The following is a 22942-nucleotide window of genomic DNA, read 5'->3' on the forward strand; positions in this document are numbered from 1 at the left end:
CCTAGCCTGTCTCATGGTGGCAACGACCCCTTGGGATAAGCCTGAAGACGCTAGGATCCAGGACTCAATGGCCACGCAGTCAGGTTGAGGGCCGCAGAATTCCGATGGAAAAACGGCCCTTGGGACAGTAAGTCTGGTCGGTCTGGTAGTGCCCACGGTTGGCCGACCGTGAGATGCCACAGATCCGGATACCACGCCCTCCTCGGCCAGTCTGGAGCGACGAGTATGACGCGGCTGCAGTCGGATCTGATCTTGCGTAGCACTCTGGGCAAGAGTGCCAGAGGTGGAAACACATAAGGGAGCCGGAACTGCGACCAATCTTGCACTAGGGCGTCTGCTGCTAGAGCTCTTTGATCGCGAGACCGTGCCATGAATGTTGGGACCTTGTTGTTGTGCCGGGACGCCATTAGGTCGACGTCCGGCCTTCCCCATCGGCGACAGATTTCCTGAAACACGTCCGGGTGAAGGGACCATTCCCCTGCGTCCATGCCCTGGCGACTGAGGAAGTCTGCTTCCCAGTTTTCTACGCCGGGGATGTGAACTGCGGATATGGTGGAGGCCGTGGCTTCCACCCACATCATAATGCGCCGGACTTCCTGGAAGGCTTGCCGACTGCGAGTCCCTCCTTGGTGATTGATGTATGCCACCGCTGTGGAGTTGTCCGATTGAATTCGGATCTGCTTCCCTTCCAGCCACTGCTGGAAGGCTAGTAGGGCAAGAAACACTGCTCTGATTTCCAGAACATTGATCTGAAGGCTGGACTCCTGCTGAGTCCACGTACCCTGAGCCCTGTGGTGGAGAAACACTGCTCCCCACCCTGACAGACTCGCGTCTGTCGTGACCACCGCCCAGGACGGTGGTAGGAAGGATCTTCCCTGTGATAATGAGGTGGAAAGGAGCCACCACTGCAGAGAGTCCTTGGCCGTCTGGGAAAGGGAGACTTTCCTGTCCAGGGATGTCGACTTCCCGTCCCATTGGCGGAGAATGTCCCATTGAAGTGGACGCAGATGAAACTGCGCAAACGGAACCGCCTCTATTGCCGCCACCATCTTCCCGAGGAAGTGCATGAGGCGTCTTAAGGAGTGCGACTGACCTTGAAGGAGAGCCTGCACCCCTGTCTGTAGTGACCGCTGCTTGCTCAGCGGAAGCTTCACTATCGCTGAGAGAGTATGAAACTCCATGCCAAGATACGTTGGTGATTGGGTCGGTGACAGATTTGACTTTGGGAAGTTGATGATCCACCCGAACGCCTGGAGAGTCTCCAGTGCAAAATTCAGGCTGAGTTGGCATGCCTCCTGAGAGGGTGCCTTGACCAGTAGATCGTCCAAGTAAGGGATCACAGAGTGTCCGTGAGAGTGCAAGACTGCTACCACTGCTGCCATGATCTTGGTGAACACCCGGGGGGCTGTCGCCAGACCAAATGGCAGAGCCACGAACTGAAGATGTTCGTCTCCTATCACGAAGCGCAGAAAGCGTTGGTGCTCCGTAGCAATCGGTACGTGGAGATAAGCATCTTTGATGTCTATTGATGCTAGGAAATCTCCTTGGGACATTGAGGCAATGACTGAGCGGAGAGATTCCATCCGGAACCGCCTGGCGTTCACATGCTTGTTGAGCAGTTTTAGGTCCAGAACAGGACGGAAGGAGCCGTCCTTTTTTGGAACCACAAAGAGATTGGAGTAAAATCCTCGCCCCCGTTCCAGAGGGGGGACAGGGATCACGACTCCTTCTGCTCTTAGAGAGTCCACCGCCTGCAGCAGGGCATCTGCTCGGTTGGGGTGTGGGGAGGTTCTGAAGAACCGAAGTGGAGGCCGAGAACTGAACTCGATTCTGTACCCGCGAGACAAAATGTCTGTTACCCACCGGTCTTTGACCTGTGACAGCCAAATGTCGCAAAAGCGGGAGAGCCTGCCACCGACCGAGGATGCGGAGGGAGGAGGCCGAAAGTCATGAGGTAGCCGCCTTGGAAGCGGTTCCTCCATTTGCTTTCCTGGGGCGTGAGTGAGCCCGCCAGGAATCTGAGCTCCCTTGTCCTTTCTGAGTCCCTTTGGACGAGGAGAATTGGGGCTTGCCCGAGCCTCGAAAGGACCGAAACCTCGACTGCCACTTTTTCTGTTGAGGTTTACTTGCTCTGGGCTGTGGCAAGGAAGAGTCCTTACCCTTGGACTGTTTTATGATTTCAGCCAATGGCTCACCAAACAGTCTGTCTCTAGATAATGGCAAGCTGGTTAAGCATTTTTTGGAACCAGCATCTGCTTTCCAGTCCTTTAACCATAAGGCTCTGCGCAAAACCACAGAATTGGCGGCCGCCATAGAGGTACGGCTCGTAGATTCTAGGACAGCATTGATAGCATAGGTCGCAAACGCAGACATTTGCGAAGTTAGGGACGCCACCTGTGGCACTGCTGGATGCATGATAGCATCCACCTGTGCTAAACCAGCTGAAATAGCTTGTAGTGCCCACACGGCCGCGAATGCTGGAGCAAACGACGCGCCGATAGCTTCATAGACAGATTTCAACCAAAGGTCCATCTGTCTGTCGTTGGCATCTTTAAGTGAAGCGCCATCCTCTACTGCGACTATGGATCTAGCCGCAAGCTTGGAAATTGGGGGATCCACCTTTGGGCACTGGGTCCAGCGTTTGGCCACTTCAGCGGGAAAAGGATAACGGGTATCCTTAGAACGTTTAGAGAAACGCTTGTCTGGATGAGCGTCGTGCTTCTGGATTGATTCTCTGAAGTCAGAGTGGTCCAAAAAAGCACTTAATTTACGCTTGGGATACAGGAAATGGAACTTCTCCTGCTGTGCAGCTGCCTCCTCTGCTGAAGGAGCTGGGGGAGAAATATCCAACAGTCTATTAATCGCCGATATAAGGTCATTAACCATGGCGTCACCATCAGGGGCATCCAGATTGAGAGGGGCCTCAGGATTAGAATCCTGATCACCGTCCTCAGTCTCATCACAGAGAGATTCTTCTCGCTGAGACCCTGAGCAGTGTGATGACGTCGAGGGTCTTTCCCAGCGAGCTCGCTTAGGCTGCCTGGGACTGTCATCTGAGTCAGAGACTTCAGCTTGTGATGCTTGAGACCCCCTTGAAGTACGGATTAGTTCCAACTGAGGGGGACTAGAGAGCATAGCCACAGCAGTGTCCATGGTCTGAGGAACTGGCCTGGCCTGCAAGGTCTCCAGGATTTTTGTCATAGCCTCAGACATTTTATCAGCAAACACTGCAAAGTCTGTCCCCGTCACCGGGGCAGGGTTCACAGGCGTCTCTGCCTGGGCTACCACCACCATAGGCTCTGGCTGACGAAGTGCCACTGGGACTGAACATTGCACACAATGTGAATCATTGGAGCCTGCCGGTAGATCAGCCCCACATGCAGTACAAACAGTGCACACAGCCCGTGCCTTGGCAGCCTTGCGTTTTGCGGATGACATGTTGCTGCCTCCTCAGAGCAGTACAGGGTGTCCAGCCAAGAAGCGACCTTACAGTGCAACTATATATATATATGGTACCAAGAAAAAAGTACACTAATATATCACTGAGGCACTAGTGGGGCCAGCACTACTGTGCAGCTTACCGCCCGCCTAGGAGCGGTGTGTGGTCGCCAGAAATCCCTCTAGTCTGGGTCTCCCAGAGCCTGCTGCCTCTCCCCAGCCAGATCGCATGTGTAATGGCTGCCGGCGTCCTTGTGGAGAGGGGGGGGCGGTCCCTGGGCGTACACCGACGAAGAGCGGGAAGTCTGCTTCCCCTTGTGCCTAGTGAGAGGGCTGGAGCATGTAAATAAAGCTCCAGCCCTCGGCGCTGCCATTGAGCAGCATCTCTCCCCTACCCTGATTGACAGGGTGGGGGCGGGAACGAAGCGGCGCTAGGCCGCAGAAACCGGGGGCTAAAGTTAGAAGCGCCGCCGCCGTAAAAGCGCGGTCGGCGCAAAGCCCCCGGCGCACCACAAGTCGCAGCTGCGCCGCCGCTCCAGGAGCGGTCGGCGCAGTAGTTCCCAACACACAACGTCACTCAGCAAAGCTGCAGTGACCTAACCCCCAGCGTACAGCGCCACTGTCCCCGGCGCACCACAACGCTCAGCAAGCCCTGAGAGTGTCCGTGCCTGCCGGGGACACAGAGTACCTGAAAGTTGCAGGGCCTTGTCCCTGAACGGCACTCCCGCTCCCAATCCAGCAGGTTCTATGGGTCTGTGGATGGAGCCCGGCCCCAGGGCTTGGGGGCCGGCAAGATCCCACTTCCACAGAGCCCTCCAGGGGATGTGGAAGGAAAACAGCATGTGGGCTCCAGCCTCTGTACCAGCAATAGGTACCTCAACCTTACAAGCACCACCGCGGGTGAGAAGGGAGCATGCTGGGGGCCCCATATGGGCCCTCTTTTCTTCCATCCGATAGAGCCAGCAGCTACTGCTGACTACAAACAGTGGAGCTATGCGTGGATGTCTGACCTCCTTCGCACAAAGCAGAAAACTGGTGAGCCAGTGATCCCACTGGGGGTGTATAGCCAGAAGGGGAGGGGCCTTACACTTTTTAGTGTAATTGCTTTGTGTGGCCTCCGGAGGCAGTGCTATACACCCAATCGTCTGGGTCTCCCAATAGAGCGCCGAAGAAAGGATAACGTGTATCCTTAATACGTTTGGAGAAAACGCTTATCTGGTAAGCGTGGTGTTCCTGGACTGCTTCTCTGAAGTCAGCGTGGCCAGAAAAATACTCAATATACGTTTGAGCTACTGAAATGGGACTTCTCCTGCTGTGCAGCTGACTCCTCCGCTGGGGGAGCTGAGGGAGAAAGATCCAACATTCCATTGATGGACGCTATAGGATCATTCCTTATGGCGTCACCATCCGGTGTATCCGGATTGAGAGCGTTGTCAGGATCAAAGTCCTGATGAGCTACGTCTGCCTCATCATACAGAGAGCCTCCTGGGACCCCCCCCGGAGCACCGATTTTATTCCCAATGAGGGTGGCCAGGGAGCAATGATCCAGATTGCCCATGGCCTGTCCGGACTGCAAGTCTCTATCCCATTGCAACTCCATCCCTGTCCTTGGACAGGGTTGACAGGTGGTTCCTTTGGCCACGTCTAGTAGAGACCCCGGCTGACCAAGTGCTCCAGGGGAGCATTGCACACAATGGGGTTCAGTGCCGTGGAACAGTATCACATGCAGTAACAACAGCATCGAAAGCCTGTGTTGCTTATATGCTGCTGCCGACTAGCCATCTAGGACATAGAGCTAAGAATGGCGACCGTACAATGCAATGTATAGCATACAAGCATAAAGTACAATGAACACTGCAGCACATGCAATACAAGCAGCATAGAAAGCCTGTGCCTTGGCACCCCTGCTTTTCTGCTGCTGTAGACTAGCCATCTAGGGGAATATAGCCCAGAATATCGACCATACAGTGCAATGTATAGCATACAAGCATAAGTACAATGAACACTGCAACCCCTGCAATACAAGCAGCATAGAAAAAACCTGTGCCTCAGCACCCCTGCTTTTCTGCTGCTGTAGTCTAGTCATTCTAGGCGAAAATAGCCCAGACTAGCGACCGTACAGTGCAGTGTATAGCATTCAAGCATAAATACACATGAACACTTCAGTACATGCAATACAAGCAGCATAGAAAGCCTGTGCCTTAGCACCCCTGCTTTCCTGCTGCTGATGTGTCGCCATCTAAGAGGGCATATAGCCAAAAATAGCGACCTATGCAGTGTAAGCATAAAAATACAAATGGACAACTGCGGTATTTAGTGGGGTCAGCACTTCATGTGCCGCTTACCGCCCGCCTATAAGCGGGTGTGTGGTCGCCCTAGTCCTGTGCCTGGTTGCCCAGAGTCCGATGTCTCAGCTCGGACTGCAGGAATGGCTGCCGGCGTCCTTCTCCAGCTCGTGTGAGTAGGGGCGGGCCGTGGGCGTGCCCCCAAGTCAGAGCGGGAAACCGGCGTCCCACAGTGTCCAGTGAGAGGGCTGGAGCATGTAAATAAGGCTCCAGCCCTCGGCGCTGCTGATTGTACAGCGTCTCTCCCCTACCCTGATTGACAGGGTGGGGGCGGGAACGAAGCGGAGCTAGGCCGCAAAAGCCGGGGACTGGATTTATAAGCGCCGCCGCCGTAAAAGCGCGGTCGGCGCTAAGTCCCCGGCGCACTACAAGTCCCAGCCGCGCCGCCGCTCCCGGAGCGTCCGGCGCGGTAGTTCCCCATACATAAAGTCACTCAGCTAGGCTGCAGTGACTGTAACCCTTTACTGTCCCCGGCCCACTAGCACACCCAGCAAGTCTGGAGTGTGCTGTGCCTGTGTGTACGGGGACACAGAGTACCTGAATGGTGCAGGGCCATGTCCCTGAACGGTACCCAGCTCCGTATCCAGCAGGTTCAATGGGTCTGTGGATGGAGCCCGGCCTCAGGGCTTTGGGGCCGGTAAGATCCCACTTCCTCAGAGCCCCTCAGGGGGATGTGGAAGGAAAACAGCATGTGGGCTCCAGCCGCCGTACCAGCAATAGGTACCTCAACCTTACAAACCACCAGTGGGGTGAGAAGGGAGCATGCTGGGGGCCCTATATGGGCCCTCTTTTCTTCCATCCGATATAGTCAGCAGCTACTGCTGACTAAACAGTGGAGCTATGCGTGGATGTCTGACCTCCTTCACACAAAGCAGAAAACTGGTGAGCCAGTGATCCCACTGGGGGTGTATAGCCAGAAGGGGAGGGGCCTTACACTTTTTAGTGTAATGCTTTGTGTGGCCTCCGGAGGCAGTAGCTATACACCCAATCGTCTGGGTCTCCCAATGGAGCGACGAAGAAATACTCAGTATACAAACGGCACAAGTGGGGGTGAGCCCTTGAGGGCTGCTTACCGCCCGCTGAACAGCGGGTATGAGGCCGTAGAATCCCGTGTCTGGGTCTCCCCGTCTCCCCTCTGCAGCTCAGCGTGCAGGCAGGAATGGCTGCCGGCGTTCTGTGAAGAGGGGCGGACCGTGGGCGTGCCACAAACAAAGAGCGGGAAACTGCGTCCTACTGTGCCTGGTGTGAGGGCTGGAGTATGTAAAAACGACTCCAGCCCTCAGCGCTGATGCTCTGTACAGCGTCCCGCCCTCCTCCTGACTGGCAGGTGCGGAGGCGGGAACGAACGAACTAGGCCGCAAAAGCCGGGGACTGTAGTAATAAGCGCGGCCGTGATATATGCACGGCCAGCGCGGAAGTCCCCGGCGCACCACAAGTCCCAGCCGCGTCGCAGTCCCAGCGGCCGGCGCGACCGTTCTCCCTGAGTCTACCCACTCAGCTAAGCTGAAGTGAGGAAATGGCAAAAGCGCAGCAGCGCTGTTGTCCCCGGCGCACTAACACACCCAGCAATGCTGCGGTGTGCGCGCGTATGCACGGGGACACAGAGTACCTTGACGGAGCAGGGCCACGTCCCTGACGATACTCAGCTCCAAATCCAGCGGCTTCTCCAGGGGCTGCGGATGGAGCACGGTCTCAGTGCCTGGAGACCGGTAAAATCCCACTTCGCCCAGAGCCCTAATGGGGATGGGGAAGGAATCAGCATGTGGGCTCCAGCCTCCGTACCCGCAATGGGTACCTCAACCTTAACAAGCACCACCGACAGAAAGTGGGGTGAGAAGGGAGCATGCTGGGGACCCTTGTATGGGTCCTCTTTTCTTCCATCCGACATAGTCAGCAGCTGCTGCTGACTAAACAGTGGAGCTATGCGTGCGTGTCTGACCTCCTTCGCACAAAGCAAAAAACTGGAGGACCCGTGCTCCCACGGGGGGGTGTATAGCCAGAAGGGGAGGGGCCTTACACTTTTAAGTGTAGTACTTTGTGCGGCCTCCGGAGGCAGTAGCTATACACCCAATTGTCTGGGTCTCCCAATTAGGAGCGAAAAAGAAATTATATTATATTATATATACACACTTAAGCAAGCATTGTTGACCTTAGGGAGATCAACATATCCACTGCGGAGACACCATCACGTGTTTCTCAACGCAGTGATTCTAGAGCAAAGCCCCCTGGGAAGTATGCAAATGAGAAAGCCGCAGAGACACCATCACAGGTTTCTCAACGCTGGCAAGAAACTAGCCAGGTCTTTCACCGGGAAGGAACAACCACGGGAAGGGCAGTCTCCAGTCAAGGAGACCACCTATACCAAACATGGTATCCATCCACAGACAGCAGTTTCGGGGTATTTGCCCCTCATCAGTGTGGAGTAGGAATCTGGCTAGTGGGGGCAATGCCTAGTAAAAGACTACTTTAAGCAAGCATTGTTGACCTTAGGGAGATCAACATATCCACTGCGGAGACACCATCACGTGTTTCTCAACGCAGTGATTCTAGAGCAAAGCCCCCTGGGAAGTATGCAAACTTCCCAGGGGGCTTTGCTCTAGAATCACTGCGTTGAGAAACACGTGATGGTGTCTCCGCAGTGGATATGTTGATCTCCCTAAGGTCAACAATGCTTGCTTAAAGTAGTCTTTTACTAGGCATTGCCCCCACTAGCCAGATTCCTACTCCACACTGATGAGGGGCAAATATCCCGAAATGGCTGTCTGTGGATGGATACCATGTTTGGTATAGGTGGTCTCCTTGACTGGAGACTGCCCTTCCCGTGGTTGTTCCTTCCCGGTGAAAGACCTGGCTAGTTTCTTGCCAGCGTTGAGAAACATGTGATGGTGTCTTCGCGGCTTTCTCTCTCATATATATATATATATATATATATATATATATATATATATATATATATATATATATATATATATATTTATTATCTATTCCGGCACCCTAAGGGGACCAGCACCGGGTGACCGGTGTGGCTTACCGACCGCTAAAAAGCGGAGTGTGTGTCCTCCAGATTCCCTGCCTTAGGTCTCCCAGCGTTGCAGAGCTCTTTCCAGGAAATCTTCCACAGGCAGAATGCCAAAGAAATGGCTGCCGGAGCTCTCAGGGGAGGAGAGGAGCCGTGGGCGGCGCTAGAAAAGTGCGGGAATCTGGAGTCCCCACAGTGATCAGTGAGGGGGGGGGGAGGAACATACAGGATGCCCTGGCCCTCACAGCCGACGTCAGGTCGGCAGTCCCGCCCTTATCCCTGATAGACAGGCCCGGGGGCGGGTGTTTTGCTACTAGGCCGCAATTGAAGCCGGGGACTAAATTTAATACCGCGGCCGACAAACAGGCGCGGTCGGCGCGGAAGTCCGCCGGCCGACACAAATAAGCAGCTGCTGCAGCGTCCGGGATGAAGGCGCTCCATGCACATCCCCCATGGGGGTACAGAGTACCTTAGTGATGCAGGGCCCGGTCCCTGAGGATAAAAAAACTCCTGTCCGACAGATTCCCCCAGGGGCTGCGGAGGGAGCACGGTCCCAGTGACTGGATGACCGCTCAGGATCCCACTTCTCCCAGAGCCGCTAAGGGATGGTGAAGGAGACGGCATGAGGCTCCTGCCTTTGTACCCGCAATGGGTACCTCAACCTTAACAGCACCGCCGACATAGTGGGGTGAGAAGGGAACATGCCGGGGGCCCCGTGTGGGCCCACTTTTCTTCCAACCGATATAACTAAAATGAGATGATGAGTGGATGTGTGCCTCCTTCCACACAAAGCATAAAACTGAGGAGCCCGTGATCCACGGGAGGGTGTATAGGCAGAGGGGAGGGGTTACACTTCTTAAAGTGTAATACTTTGTGTGGCCTCCGGAGGCAGAAGCTATACACCCAATTGTCTGGGTCTCCCAATGGAGCGACAAAGAAATATACATTTGTCTCTGACTGACATCCTAATATTTGAGAAGTGCTCCACACTTACGCTTTCATTCCCACACTTAAACGGCTTGCATTTCTTCTTCTTTCTGTTTGTATCCTTCAGACTGTTTTCAGCCGAATTGGCCCAACATTCCACACAACTATCACCATCTTCTTCGTCCTTGTCACACATAACACACTGATCTTCCCCTGCACAAAAATTGAAAATTATTTAAGCGGAAATGAAAGCAAAAAATAATATACAAAACTCAGCAAAAATACATAACATTTTTAAATACCTGCTTCATCATGGTTGCAAATGCCTTCAGTACAGGCCACATCAGATCCTTCTCGGGAGCCAGTCTCACTACCCTCCATACTAGATGAATAGCCACAATCGCTGCCATTCGAACGAGCAGTTAAGCCTGGTATTAAATAAATAAATGGGAGACATTAGTGAACACCTCAGCAAATCAATGCGTTGTATCAGATGTGATAAATTAGAATAACTGCACAAAAGAGAATTTTGTTACTTACCATAAATTCTTTTTCTTATAGTTCCGACATGGGAGACCCAAACCATGGGTGTATAGCTACTGCCTCCGGAGGACACACAAAGTACTACACTCAAACGTGTAGCTCCTCCCTCCGGGCTATATACACCCCCTGGATGACAATCTACCCAGTTCAGTGCAAAAGCTGAAGGAGGACATCCACCCATAAGTAGAGATAGAGTAAAACTCGGCAAAACCAGAACTCTGTCTACTAACAACAGCCGGTGAAACACACGGAACAAAAAACTGCCAACAGGCAACAGGGAGGGTGCTGGGTCTCCCATGTCGGAACTATAAAAAAAAGAATTTACGGTAAGTAACAAAATTCTCTTTTTCTTTATCGTTCCTTATGGGAGACCCAAACCATGGGACGTTCCAAAGCAGTCCATGGGTGGGAAATAAACCAAACTGAGAAGTAGGCAAAACCTAACTTCACAAACGGGCGACAGTAGCCTGAAGAATGCGTCTGCCCAAGCTCGCATCTGCCGAAGCATGAGCATGCACTTGGTAGTGCTTCGAAAAAGTGTGCAGACTGGACCACGTGGCAGCCTGACAAACCTGCTGAGCCGTAGCCTGGTGCCTGAAAGCCCAGGAGGCACCGACAGCTCTGGTCGAGTGCGCCTTAATCCCCGGGGGAGGAGGCACCTGAGAACACTGGTAGGCATCGGTGATAGCCGACCTGATCCAACGAGCTAGGGTCGGTTTAGAAGCTGCGAGACCCTTGCGCTGACCAGTGGTTAGCACAAAAAGTGAGGTGCACCGCCTAAAAACGGCGGTGCGTGACACATAGATTCGGAGCGCCCGCACCAAATCTAAGGAGTGCAACGCCTTCTCAAAACGATGCACAGGGGCCGGACATAGAGAAGGCAATGAAATGTCCTGGTTAAGGTGGAAAGGAGACACCACCTTAGGGAGAAAGTCCGGAGTCGGACGAAGAACCACCTTGTCTTGGTGAAACACCAAAAAGGGAGATTCCGAAGAGAGCGCAGCCAAATCAGAAACTCTCCTGAGAGAAGTTATGGCTACTAGAAAAACAACTTTCTGTGAAAGTCTAGACAAAGGAACCTCCCTGAGAGGCTCAAAGGGGGGTTTCTGTAAGGCCGTGAGGACCAGATTAAGGTCCCAGGGATCCAAGGGCCGCCGGTAAGGAGGAATGATGTGAGATGCGCCCTGCATGAAGGTGCGCACCTGAGCCAGTCGGGCGATACGCCGCTGGAACAATACCGACAAAGCCGACACCTGTCCCTTGAGGGAATTGAGGGACAGACCTAGCTGTAGACCAGACTGTAGAAAAGACAGGATGGTCGGTAAGGAGAACGGCCAAGGAGCATGGTCGGAAGAGCGACACCAGGACAGGAAAATCCTCCAAGTCCTGTGGTAAATCTTGGCCGAGGAAGACTTCCGAGCCTGAGTCATGGTGGAGATGACCTCAGAGGGAATGCCTGAAGCCGTCAGGATCCAGGACTCAAGAGCCATGCCGTCAATCTGAGAGCCGCGGAATTCTGGCGGAAGAACGGACCTTGAGAGAGAAGGTCTGGGCGGTCCGGGAGATGCCACGGCACCTCTACGGACAGACGGAGCAGGTCTGGGTACCAAGCTCGCCTGGGCCAGTCCGGAGCAATGAGAATGACTCGACGGCCCTCCGTCCTGATCTTGCGCAGAACCCTGGGCAAGAGCGCTAGAGGGGGAAACACATAGGCCAGACGGAACTGAGACCAATCTTGAACCAGTGCGTCTGCTGCGAAGGCTTGAGGATCGTGGGAGCGAGCCACGTAAACCGGAACCTTGTTGTTGTGCCGGGATGCCATTAGATCCACTTCCGGAGTGCCCCACTTGCGGCAGATTGATCTGAACACTGACGGATGCAGGGCCCACTCGCCGCTGTCCACGGTTTGACGGCTGAGATAATCGGCCTCCCAGTTTTCCACGCCTGGGATGTGGACTGCAGATATGGTGGACTTTGAGTCCTCCGTCCACTGGAGGATGCGTTGAACCTCCAACATCGCCAGACGGCTGTGAGTCCCGCCCTGGTGATTGATGTAGGCAACCGCTGTCGCGTTGTCCGACTGAACCCGAATGTGCCTGCCCGCCAACAGGTGGTGAAAGGCTAGGAGAGCTAGAAACACAGCTCTGATCTCCAGCACATTGATCGAGAGGGCTGATTCGGACGGAGTCCAAGTGCCCTGTGCTCGGTGATTGAGAAATACTGCTCCCCAACCGGAGAGGCTGGCATCCGTGGTGAGGATCACCCAGGACGGAGTCAGGAAGGAGCGTCCCTGTGAGAGAGAGAGGGGCCGAAGCCACCACTGAAGGGAGCTACTGGCCTGTGATGACAGAGCCACCAGCCTGTGCAAGGAAGAGATCCGCTTGTCCCAACAGCGGAGAATGTCCAGCTGCAGGGGACGCAGATGGAACTGGGCAAAGGGAACCGCTTCCATTGACGCCACCATCTGACCCAGCACCTGCATGAGGTGTCTGAGGGAATGACGGCGGTGCCTCAGCAGAGAGCGCACCGCCAGACGAAGGGACTGCTGTTTGACTAAGGGCAACTTGACAAGTGCCGGCAGAGTCTCGAATTGCATCCCTAGGTACTTAAGTACCTGGGTCGGAGTCAGAGTGGACTTGGGCAGGTTGACAAGCCAACCGAACTGAACTAGCGTGGCGAGAGTGAGAGAGACACTCCGCTGGCAGTCTACACTGGATGAGGCCTTGACTAGAAGGTCGTCCAGGTAAGGAATCACTGCCAACCCCTGGAGGTGCAGGACCGCAACCACTGCTGCCATGACCTTGGTGAACACTCGAGGGGCCGTGGCTAAGCCAAAGGGAAGAGCCACGAATCACCCACTGATCGGCGACGTGTTGAAACCACACGTCTCCAAAGTGGGGGAGCCTGTCACCGACCAAGGACGTTGCTGGCGCAGCCAGATAGTCAAGAGGAGGCTGCCTTAGTGGCAGCGGCTCCTCCGGTCTTTTGAGGACGCGGCTTTGCGCGCCAGTTTGATTTACGATCCTTGGCTGCGGTAGTGGACGAGGTCGAGGGCTTAGAGGATGACCAGTTAGAGGAACGAAAGGAACGAAACCTCGATTGGATCCTGCCCAGGACAGGTTTCCTGGCTTTAGTTTGTGGCAAGGAAGTACTCTTCCCGCCAGTAGCTTCCTTAATTATGTCATCCAGCTGTTCCCCAAACAGCCGGGACCCAGCAAAAGGGAGACTCGCAAGGTACTTCTTAGAGGAAGCGTCTGCTTTCCACTCTCGAAGCCACAAGATCCTGCGGATCGCGAGGGAGTTAGCGGAGGCCACCGCCGTGCGGTGAGAAGCCTCCAGGATGGCAGACATGGCGTAGGATGCAAAAGCCGAAGCTTGAGAAGTTAAGGCATCACTCTCAGGAATAGAGTCCCTGGTAAGGGAATGTATCTCCTCCAGGGAGGCAGACACTGCCTTAAGAGCCCACACTGCCGCAAAAGACGGGGAGAACGAGGCTCCTGCCGCCTCATATACAGACTTGGCCAAAAGGTCAACCTGGCGGTCAGTGGGATCCTTAAGAGAGGTGCCATCAGCCACAGCTACGACTGTGCGGGCTGAGATTCTGGACACCGGAGGGTCTACCTTTGGGGACTGGGCCCATTCCTTAACCACCTCTGGTGGAGAAGGAAAACGGTCATCTGAACTACGCTTCGGAAAACGTTTGTCAGGACAGGCCCTGGGCTTGGTAACAGTGGTCTGAAAGCTGGAGTGGTTAAAAAACATACTCCTAGGTTTCTTAGGTGAGGTAAACTGGTGCATCTCTACCAGAGAGGCTTGTTCCTCTGACTCTGGTGGGTTGAGGTTCAGTACGGAGTTAATGGACGCAATCAAGTCACTAACATCCGCATCACCCTCAGACAAGTCAATGGGGTACATAGAGGTAGCGTCTGAGCCCACAGTAAACGAATCCTCCTCGCTCTGTACCTCGGCACGTGAATCAGAGCCGTGGGAAGAGGAAGGAGAAGGGTCCCTGCGTCTCCGTGTAGGGGGACGGGGTCCTGGGACATGCTCTGAGAGCTCTGCAGAGCTAGGAGCAGCAGAAGCACCCTGAGAAGGGGGCTGATGCATGGTCAGCAGTGTCCGGGACAGCTGCCCCATGGAGTCGGCAAAAGACTGGGAAATAGCTTGTGAAAAGGATGCTACCCAAGCCGGGGGTTCAGCCACCGGGGCCGGAGCAGCCGGAGGGACCCCTGAGGAGGCTCCAGGCTGAGACACAACCATATTAGCACAGGCATCACAATGTGGGTATGTGCTTGGCTCTGGCAGAATGAGCTTACATGCAGTGCATACAGCGTACATGTTTGCAGCCTTGCTCCGGGTGACAGACATGCTGCTGAGGTGGAAGCTCTGCAGCAAGCAAACACTCCTGTAGAATGTCCTGAGAGTGTAATAAAAAGCCCACAACCAGAGGTTGTGGCTTACCAGACCGCTCTCTGTGTGCCCTCCGGATTCCACAGCTCAAAGCCCAAGTGAAGCGTCAGTCCTCCTAAACAGCAGCAGCTGCAGCATCCAGCGCCGTCCAGTGTAAGAACGCTGAGAAAATGGCGCTGGAAGGAGGAGGGGGGGGTATTAGGCCAAGAGCGGGAAAACGGAGGGCCAGGGAGAGATGCAGAGAGAGATACAGGGGAGGGAACATCTCCCCAGAGAGGAGTGCCCTCCCCTCTGCTGGCCGAGCGGTGGGCGGCGCCACGCTATGCCTCTGTATGCATGACATGCAGAGAAGCCGAAACCGAAACTAGGCCCAAACTGAAGCCGGGGCCTAGATTTTAAAAAGCGGCCGACGAGCAGGCACCTTCGGCGCGGTTCTCAGGGGAAACCCCCAGAACCGGCCGGAATTTACAGTAACGATAAAACACATACTGTCCCCCTAATAAAAGTACCCGGGACCCCTGAAAAACGTCTCAATACTTAGCTTTTGAGACGCAGGGCCAGTCCCTGAGGGGGGGTGAACGCTCCTTCCAGGAGGAACCAGACAGGGCTGCGGATGGAGACCGGTCTCCTGCAAGCAGAGAGGACCGTGACGGCTCCCACTTCAAACCAGAGCCTCTCAGAGGATGTGAAGGAGCACGGCATGTGAAGGCTCCAGCCTTGTAAAGTCAACCTTAACAGCACCGCCGACAGAGTGGGGTGTGAAGGGACATGCCGGGAGTCCAGACTGGACCCGCTTTTCTTCCAAATCTTGAAAATCAAAATAAAAATGAAAAAAATATCAGAGAATGCAAGTGTGTGTATCCTCCTGAAACACAAAGCATTGAACTGGGTAGATTGTCATCCAGGGGGTGTATATAGCCCGGAGGGAGGAGCTACACGTTTGAGTGTAGTACTTTGTGTGTCCTCCGGAGGCAGTAGCTATACACCCATGGTTTGGGTCTCCCATAAGGAACGATAAAGAAATATGTTCTCAGACCTAATTTGTACACTTAGTCTGATCTATATCATGTACAAAGTATTGTTAACGAAGGAACATACAGTGGAACCTCGCTTAACGAGTAACCCACTTAACAAGAATTTCACTTCACAAGCAAAGCTTTCTGTAAATTTGTAACCCGCTTTACGAGAAAGCTTTGCTGTGCGAGCGAAATCCTCACCTCACACACTTCCGGTTCAGTCCATCCACCACACTCTGACCCGCACTTGCAGTCCACACAAACATGTACTCACAAACACACACACACAAACACACATGCACGCACACACATACAGTACTATGCTCACCTTACCTTCTGTTCCACCGACGGTCTCCTGGTTCTTGTAGTTCCCGGGTACATCGCGGCGAACTACAAGTACCATGAGGCCAGCGGTGGAACGGAAGGTAAGGTGAGCATATAATACCTGTACCTTCCGTTTCATCACCGGCCTCCTGGGTCCTGTAGTGTGCCGCGCCGCTCTGCTCCAGGCATCGGCATCCATAGCAACGAAGCAGGAACTTCCTGGTTCCTGTCACCGCTTGTGAAAGGCAGCGCGCTGTCCAATCAGAGGCAAGCGGCTCTGCCTTTGACATCAGCGCTCTGGCAGGAAGTTCCGCCCTAGTCGTTATGGTTACCTGATACACGGCCCGCACCGCAGAACAGCAAGTCCCAGGAGACCGGCGATGGAATGGAAGGTAAGGTGAGCATATAATATGTGCGTGCGTGTGCGTGCTTGTGTGTTTGTGTGTGTTTGTGCGGGTTTGTGCATGTGTGGAATGGTAGAATAGGGGACCAGGATGGGACATTTAACAAGTTGTGGAACGAATTGTCAGCATTGCAATGATTTCCTATGGGAAATCTTGCTCTGCTGAACGAGTAACTTGGTTAACAAGCACAGTCCCAGAACGGATTGTTCTCGTTAAGGAAGGTTCCACTGTAATTGCAAGCAAGCTGTGAAATTGCTATAATGTGATCTTCTGGTATAAAAGACCACCACCTGACAAAATGAGGAATGGAACACAAGCTAAAAAAATATAAAATATATTTAAATTTTGGAAAACTACTGTAACCTTTCAAGGGAACCAGCCACACACCCCAAATGAGGTCAGTACAAAATTTAAATGAAAGAAGGGAATTTTGTTACTTACCGTAAATTCCTTTTCTTCTAGCTCTTATTGGGAGACCCAGACGATTGGGGTATAGCTACTGCCCTCCGGAGGCCACACAAAGCACTACACTAAAAAGTGCAAGGCCCCTCCCCTTCTGGCTATACCCCCCCGTGGTATCACGGGTTCTCCAGTTTTAGTGCCAAAGCAAGAAGGAGGAAGCCAATAACTGGTTTAAACAAATTAACTCCGAATAACGTCGGAGAACTGAAAAACCGTTCAACATGAACAACATGTGTACCCGCAAACCACAAAAAAATCCCGAAGGACAACAGGGCGGGTGCTGGGTCTCCCAATAAGAGCTAGAAGAAAAGGAATTTACGGTAAGTAACAAAATTCCCTTCTTCAGCGCTCTATTGGGAGACCCAGACGATTGGGACGTCCAAAAGCTGTCCCTGGGTGGGTAAAGAGATACCTCATGTTAGAGCTGCAAAACAGCCCTCCCCTACGGGGGTGTCACTGCCGCCTGCAGGACTCTTCTACCTAAGCTGGCATCCGCCGAAGCATAGGTATGCACCTGATAATGCTTGGTGAAAGTGTGCAGACTCGACCAGGTAGCTGCCTGGCACACTTGTTGAGCCGAAGCCTGGTGTCGTAATGCCCAGGACGCACCCACGGCTCTGGTTGAGTGGGCTTTTAGCCCTGAAGGAACCGGAAGCCCCGCAGAACGGTAAGCCTCTAGAATTGGTTCTTTGATCCATCGAGCCAGGGTGGCTTTAGAAGCCTGCAACCCCTTGCGCGGACCAGCGACAAGGACAAAAAGTGCATCGGAACGGCGCATGGGCGCCGTGCGGGAAATGTAGATTCTGAGTGCTCTCACCAGATCTAGCAAACGTAAGTCCTTTTCATACCGGTGAACCGGATGAGGACAAAAGGAAGGCAAGGAGATATCCTGATTAAGATGAAACGAGGATACGACCTTAGGGAGAAACTCCGGAATGGGGCGCAGCACTACCTTGTCCTGGTGGAACACCAGGAAGGGAGCCTTGGATGACAGAGCTGCCAGCTCCGACACTCGCCGAAGCGATGTGATCGCAACAAGAAACGCCACTTTCTGTGACAGGCGAGAAAAGGAAACTTCCTTCAGAGGCTCGAAAGGCGGCTTCTGGAGAGCAACTAGTACCCTGTTCAGATCCCATGGATCTAATGGCCGCCTGTACGGGGGCACAATATGACAGACCCCCTGCAGGAACGTGCGCACCTTAGGAAGACGTGCTAGACGCTTCTGAAAAAACACGGATAGTGCCGAGACTTGCCCTTTAAGAGAGCTGAGCGACAAGCCCTTTTCCAACCCCGATTGCAGGAAGGAAAGAAAGGTAGGCAATGCAAATGGCCAAGGGGATACTCTCTGTGCAGAGCACCAGGATAAGAAAATCTTCCACGTTCTGTGGTAGATCTTAGCAGACGTTGACTTCCTAGCTTGTCTCATTGTGGCTACGACTCCTTGAGATAATCCTGCGGACGCTAGGATCCAGGACTCAATGGCCACACAGTCAGGTTCAGGGCCGCAGAATTCTGATGGAAAAACGGCCCTTGGGACAGTAAGTCTGGTCGGTCTGGCAGTGACCACGGTCGACCGACCGTGAGATGCCACAGATCCGGATACCACGATCTCCTCGGCCAGTCTGGGGCGACGAGTATGACGCGGCTGCAATCGGATCTGATCTTGCGTAACACTCTGGGCAAGAGTGCCAGAGGTGGGAAGACGTATGGGAGCCGAAACTGCGACCAATCTTGAACTAATGCGTCTGCCGCCAGAGCTCTTTGATCGCGCGACCTCGCCATGAATGCCGGGACCTTGTTGTTGTGCCGGGACGCCATTAGGTCGACGTCCGGCACTCCCCATCGGCGACAGATTTCCTGAAACACGTCCGGGTGAAGGGACCACTCCCCTGCGTCCATGCCCTGGCGACTGAGGAAGTCTGCTTCCCAATTTTCTACGCCTGGGATGTGAACCGCGGATATGGTGGAGGCTGTGTCCTCCACCCACATTAGAATGCGCCGGACTTCTTGGAATGCTTGCCGACTGCGCGTCCCTCCTTGGTGATTGATGTATGCCACCGCTGTGGAGTTGTCCGACTGGATTCGGATCTGCTTTCCTTCCAGCCACTGTTGGAAGGCCAGTAGAGCAAGATACACTGCCCTGATTTCCAGAACATTGATCTGAAGGGTGGACTCCTGCGGAGTCCACGTCCCCTGGGCCCTGTGGTGGAGAAACACTGCTCCCCACCCTGACAGACTCGCATCTGTCGTGACCACTGCCCAGGATGGGGGCAGGAAGGATCTTCCCTGAGACAATGAGGTGGGAAGGAGCCACCATTGTAGAGAGTCCTTGGCCGTCTGGGAAAGAGAGACTTTCCTGTCCAGGGACGTTGACTTCCCGTCCCATTGGCGGAGAATGTCCCATTGAAGTTGGCGCAGATGAAACTGCGCAAAGGGAACTGCTTCCATGGCTGCCACCATCTTCCCAAGGAAGTGCATGAGGCGCCGTAAGGGGTGCGACTGGCCTTGAAGGAGGGATTGCACCCCTGTCTGTAGGGACCGCTGCTTGTTCAGCGGAAGCTTCACTCTCGCTGCTCGAGTATGAAACTCCATGCCAAGATACGTTAGCGACTGTGACGGTGACAGATTCGACTTTGGAAAGTTGATGATCCATCCGAACGTCTGTAGAGTCTCCAGCGTAGCATGTAGACTGAGTTGGCATGCCTCTTGAGAGGGTGCCTTGACAAGTAGATCGTCTAGGTAAGGGATCACCGAGTGTCCCTGAGAGTGCAAGACTGCTACCACCGCCGCCATGACCTTGGTGAAGACCCGGGGGGCTGTCGCCAGACCGAATGGCAGAGCTACGAACTGAAGATGGTCGTTTCCTATCACAAAACGTAGAAAACGTTGATGTTCTGTAGCAATTGGCACGTGGAGATAAGCATCTTTGATGTCTATTGAGGCAAGGAAGTCTCCTTGAGACATTGAGGCAACGACAGAGCGGAGGGTTTCCATCCGGAACCGTCTGGCGTGCACATGTTTGTTGAGCAGCTTTAGATCCAGAACAGGACGGAACGAGCCGTCCTTTTTTGGAACCACAAAGAGATTGGAGTAAAACCCTCGCCCTTGTTCCTGAGGCGGTACAGGAACCACTACTCCTTCCGCTCTTAGGGAGTCCACCGCCTGCAGCAGGGCATCTGCTCGGTCTGGATGTGGGGAGGTTCTGAAGAACCGAGCTGGAGGACGAGAACTGAACTCGATTCTGTACCCGCGAGACAAAATGTTTGTCACCCACCGGTCTTTGACCTGTGACGTCCAAATGTCGGAAAAGCGGGAGAGCCTGCCCCCAACCGGAGATGCGGAGGGGGGGGGCTGGAAGTCATGAGGTAGCCGCTTTGGAAGCGGTTCCTCCATTTGCTTTCTTGGGGCGTGCGTGAGCCCGCCAGGAATCTGAGACTCTTTGCGTCCTCTGAGTCCCTTTGGACGAGGAGAATTGTGTCTTGCCTGAACCTCGAAAGGACTGAAACCTCTGCTGCCACTTTTTCTGCTGAGGTTTGCTTGATCTGGGCTGGGGTAAGGAAGAGTCTTTACCCTTGGACTGTTTAATGATGTCAGCCAATGGCTCGCCAAACAGTCTATCTCTAGATAAAGGCAAGCTGGTTAAACATTTTTTGGAACCAGCATCTGCTTTCCAGTCCTTTAACCACAAGGCTCTGCGCAAAACTACCGAATTGGCGGACGCCATTGAGGTGCGGCTGGTAGATTCTAGGACCGCATTGATAGCGTAAGACGCAAACGCAGACATCTGCGAGGTAAGGGACGCCACTTGCGGCGCCGCTGGATGTATGATAGCATCCACTTTTGCTAAACCAGCTGAAATAGCTTGGAGTGCCCATACGGCTGCGAATGCTGGAGCAAACGACGCGCCGATAGCTTCATAGACAGATTTTAACCAAAGGTCCATCTGTCTGTCATTGGCATCCTTAAGTGAAGCGCCATCCTCCACTGCAACTATGGATCTAGCTGCAAGTTTGGAAATCGGGGGGTCTACTTTTGGACACTGGGTCCAGCGCTTGACCACATCAGGGGGGAAAGGAAAACGTGTATCCTTAGAACGTTTAGAGAAACGCCTTTCTGGATGAGCGTCGTGTTTCTGGATTGATTCTCTGAAGTCAGAGTGATCCAAGAAAGCACTCAATTTACGCTTGGGATAGAGGAAACGAAACTTCTCCTGCTCTGCAGCTGCCTCCTCTGCAGAAGGAGCTGGGGGAGAAATATCCAACAGTCTATTGATGGCTGAGATAAGATCGTTTACCATGGCGTCCCCATCCGGGGTATCCAGATTGAGAGGGGTTCCAGGATAAGAATCCTGATCACTCTCTTCAGACGCATCACAGGGCGACTGATTGCGCTGAGACCCTGAGCAGTGTGATGACGTTGAGGGTCTTTCCCAGCGAGCTCGCTTAGGGTGGCTGGGGCTATCATCTGAGTCATAATACTCAGCCTGGGAAGCCGGGGACCCCCTTGCAGTCTGGACTAATTCCAACTGAGGGGGATTAGAGGACAGAGACCTCGCCGTGTCCATAGACTGAGCCCCAGACATGGATTGCAAAGTTTCAAGGATCTTTGCCATAGTCACAGACATTCCATCAGCAAAAACTGCAAAGTCTGTCCCTGACACCGGGGCAGGACTTACAAGCGTCTCAGCCTGGGTCACTACCCCTCCGGACTCCGGCTGGCGAAGCAGCACCGGATCTGAGCATTGCACACAATGGGGGTCTTTGGAACCTGCTGGTAGAGCAGCCCCACATGCAGCACACGCAGTGTACACAGCCCTAGCCTTGGCAGCCTTGCGTTTTGTGGATGACATGTTGCTGCCTCCTCAGAGTGATCTGGGGTCTAGCCAGGAAGCGACCTCACAGTGCAAGAAATAACTAAATATATATATCTGGTGACACAGTACACCAATACACACTGAGGCACTAGAGGGGCCAGCTGAAATGCCGCTTACCGCCCGCTTAAGAGCGGGTGTGTGGTCGCCAAAAGCCCCCTAGTCCAGGTCTCCCAGAGCCTTGCGTCCTTCCTCTAGCCAGACTGCATGTAATGGCTGCCGGCGTCCTGGGAGAGGAGGGGGGGCGGGCCCTGGGCGTTCCTGACTAAGAGCGGGAAGCCTGCTTCCCTCTGTGCCTAGTGAGAGGGCTGGAGCATGTAAATCAGGCTCCAGCCCTCGTCGCTGCTGCGAAACAGCGTCTCTCCCCTACCCTGATTGACAGGGTGGGGGCGGGAACGAAGCGGAGCTAGGCCGCAAAAGCCGGGGACTGGATTTATAAACGCCGCCGCCGTAAAAGCGCGGTCGGCGTGTCCCCGGCGCACCACAAGTCACAGCAGCGCCGCCCGGTCCAGTGGGGGTCGGCGCTGCGTTCCCACAACACAAAGTCCCCCAGTAAACTGTAGGAACACTAACTCCAACGTTACGGTCCCCGGCACACTACAACATCCAGCCAGCCCGGAGTGTGTCTGTGCCTGCCGGGGACACAGAGTACCTGTATGATGCAGGGCCATGTCCCTGATTGTACTCCTGCTCCGTATCCATCAGGTTCAACTGGGTCTGTGGATGGAGCCCGGCGTCAGAGCTTAGAGGCCGGCAGGATCCCACTTCCACAGAGCCCTACAAGGGGATGTGGAAGGAAAACAGCATGTGGGGCTCCAGCCCCTGTACCAGCAATAGGTACCTCAACCTTACAACACCATCCACGGGTGAGAAGGGAGCATGCTGGGGGCCCTATATGGGCCCTCTTTTCTTCCATCCGAAATAGTCAGCAGCTACTGCTGACTAAAATCTGTGGAGCTATGCGTGGATGTCTGACCTCCTTCGCACAAAGCTTGAAAACTGGAGAACCCGTGATACCACGGGGGGGTATAGCCAGAAGGGGAGGGGCCTTGCACTTTTTAGTGTAGTGCTTTGTGTGGCCTCCGGAGGGCAGTAGCTATACCCCAATCGTCTGGGTCTCCCAATAGAGCGCTGAAGAAAACCATTTGCTTGTTTTTATGTAACTAGGAACATTACTTCATGTA

At 54.0% G+C, this 22942-nt stretch overlaps 1 protein-coding gene across 2 annotated transcripts in view; it reads right to left on the minus strand.

The window, feature by feature from the left end:
* GGNBP2 (gametogenetin binding protein 2) overlaps window positions 1–22942 on the minus strand; it is a 136286-nt gene that overhangs the window by 47788 nt on the left and 65556 nt on the right. For both annotated transcript variants that reach the window (XM_075314680.1, XM_075314679.1), the window contains exons 10-11: window positions 10032–10157; window positions 9797–9942 (exon numbers count right to left, since the gene is read on the minus strand). In XM_075314680.1, coding sequence (XP_075170795.1) covers window positions 9797–9942; window positions 10032–10157 — 272 coding nt within the window. The remainder of the gene's footprint in view (window positions 1–9796; window positions 9943–10031; window positions 10158–22942) is intronic.

The sequence above is a fragment of the Anomaloglossus baeobatrachus genome, chromosome 6 (genome assembly GCF_048569485.1).
Source record: "Anomaloglossus baeobatrachus isolate aAnoBae1 chromosome 6, aAnoBae1.hap1, whole genome shotgun sequence".
NCBI classification, from domain to species: domain Eukaryota; kingdom Metazoa; phylum Chordata; class Amphibia; order Anura; family Aromobatidae; genus Anomaloglossus; species Anomaloglossus baeobatrachus.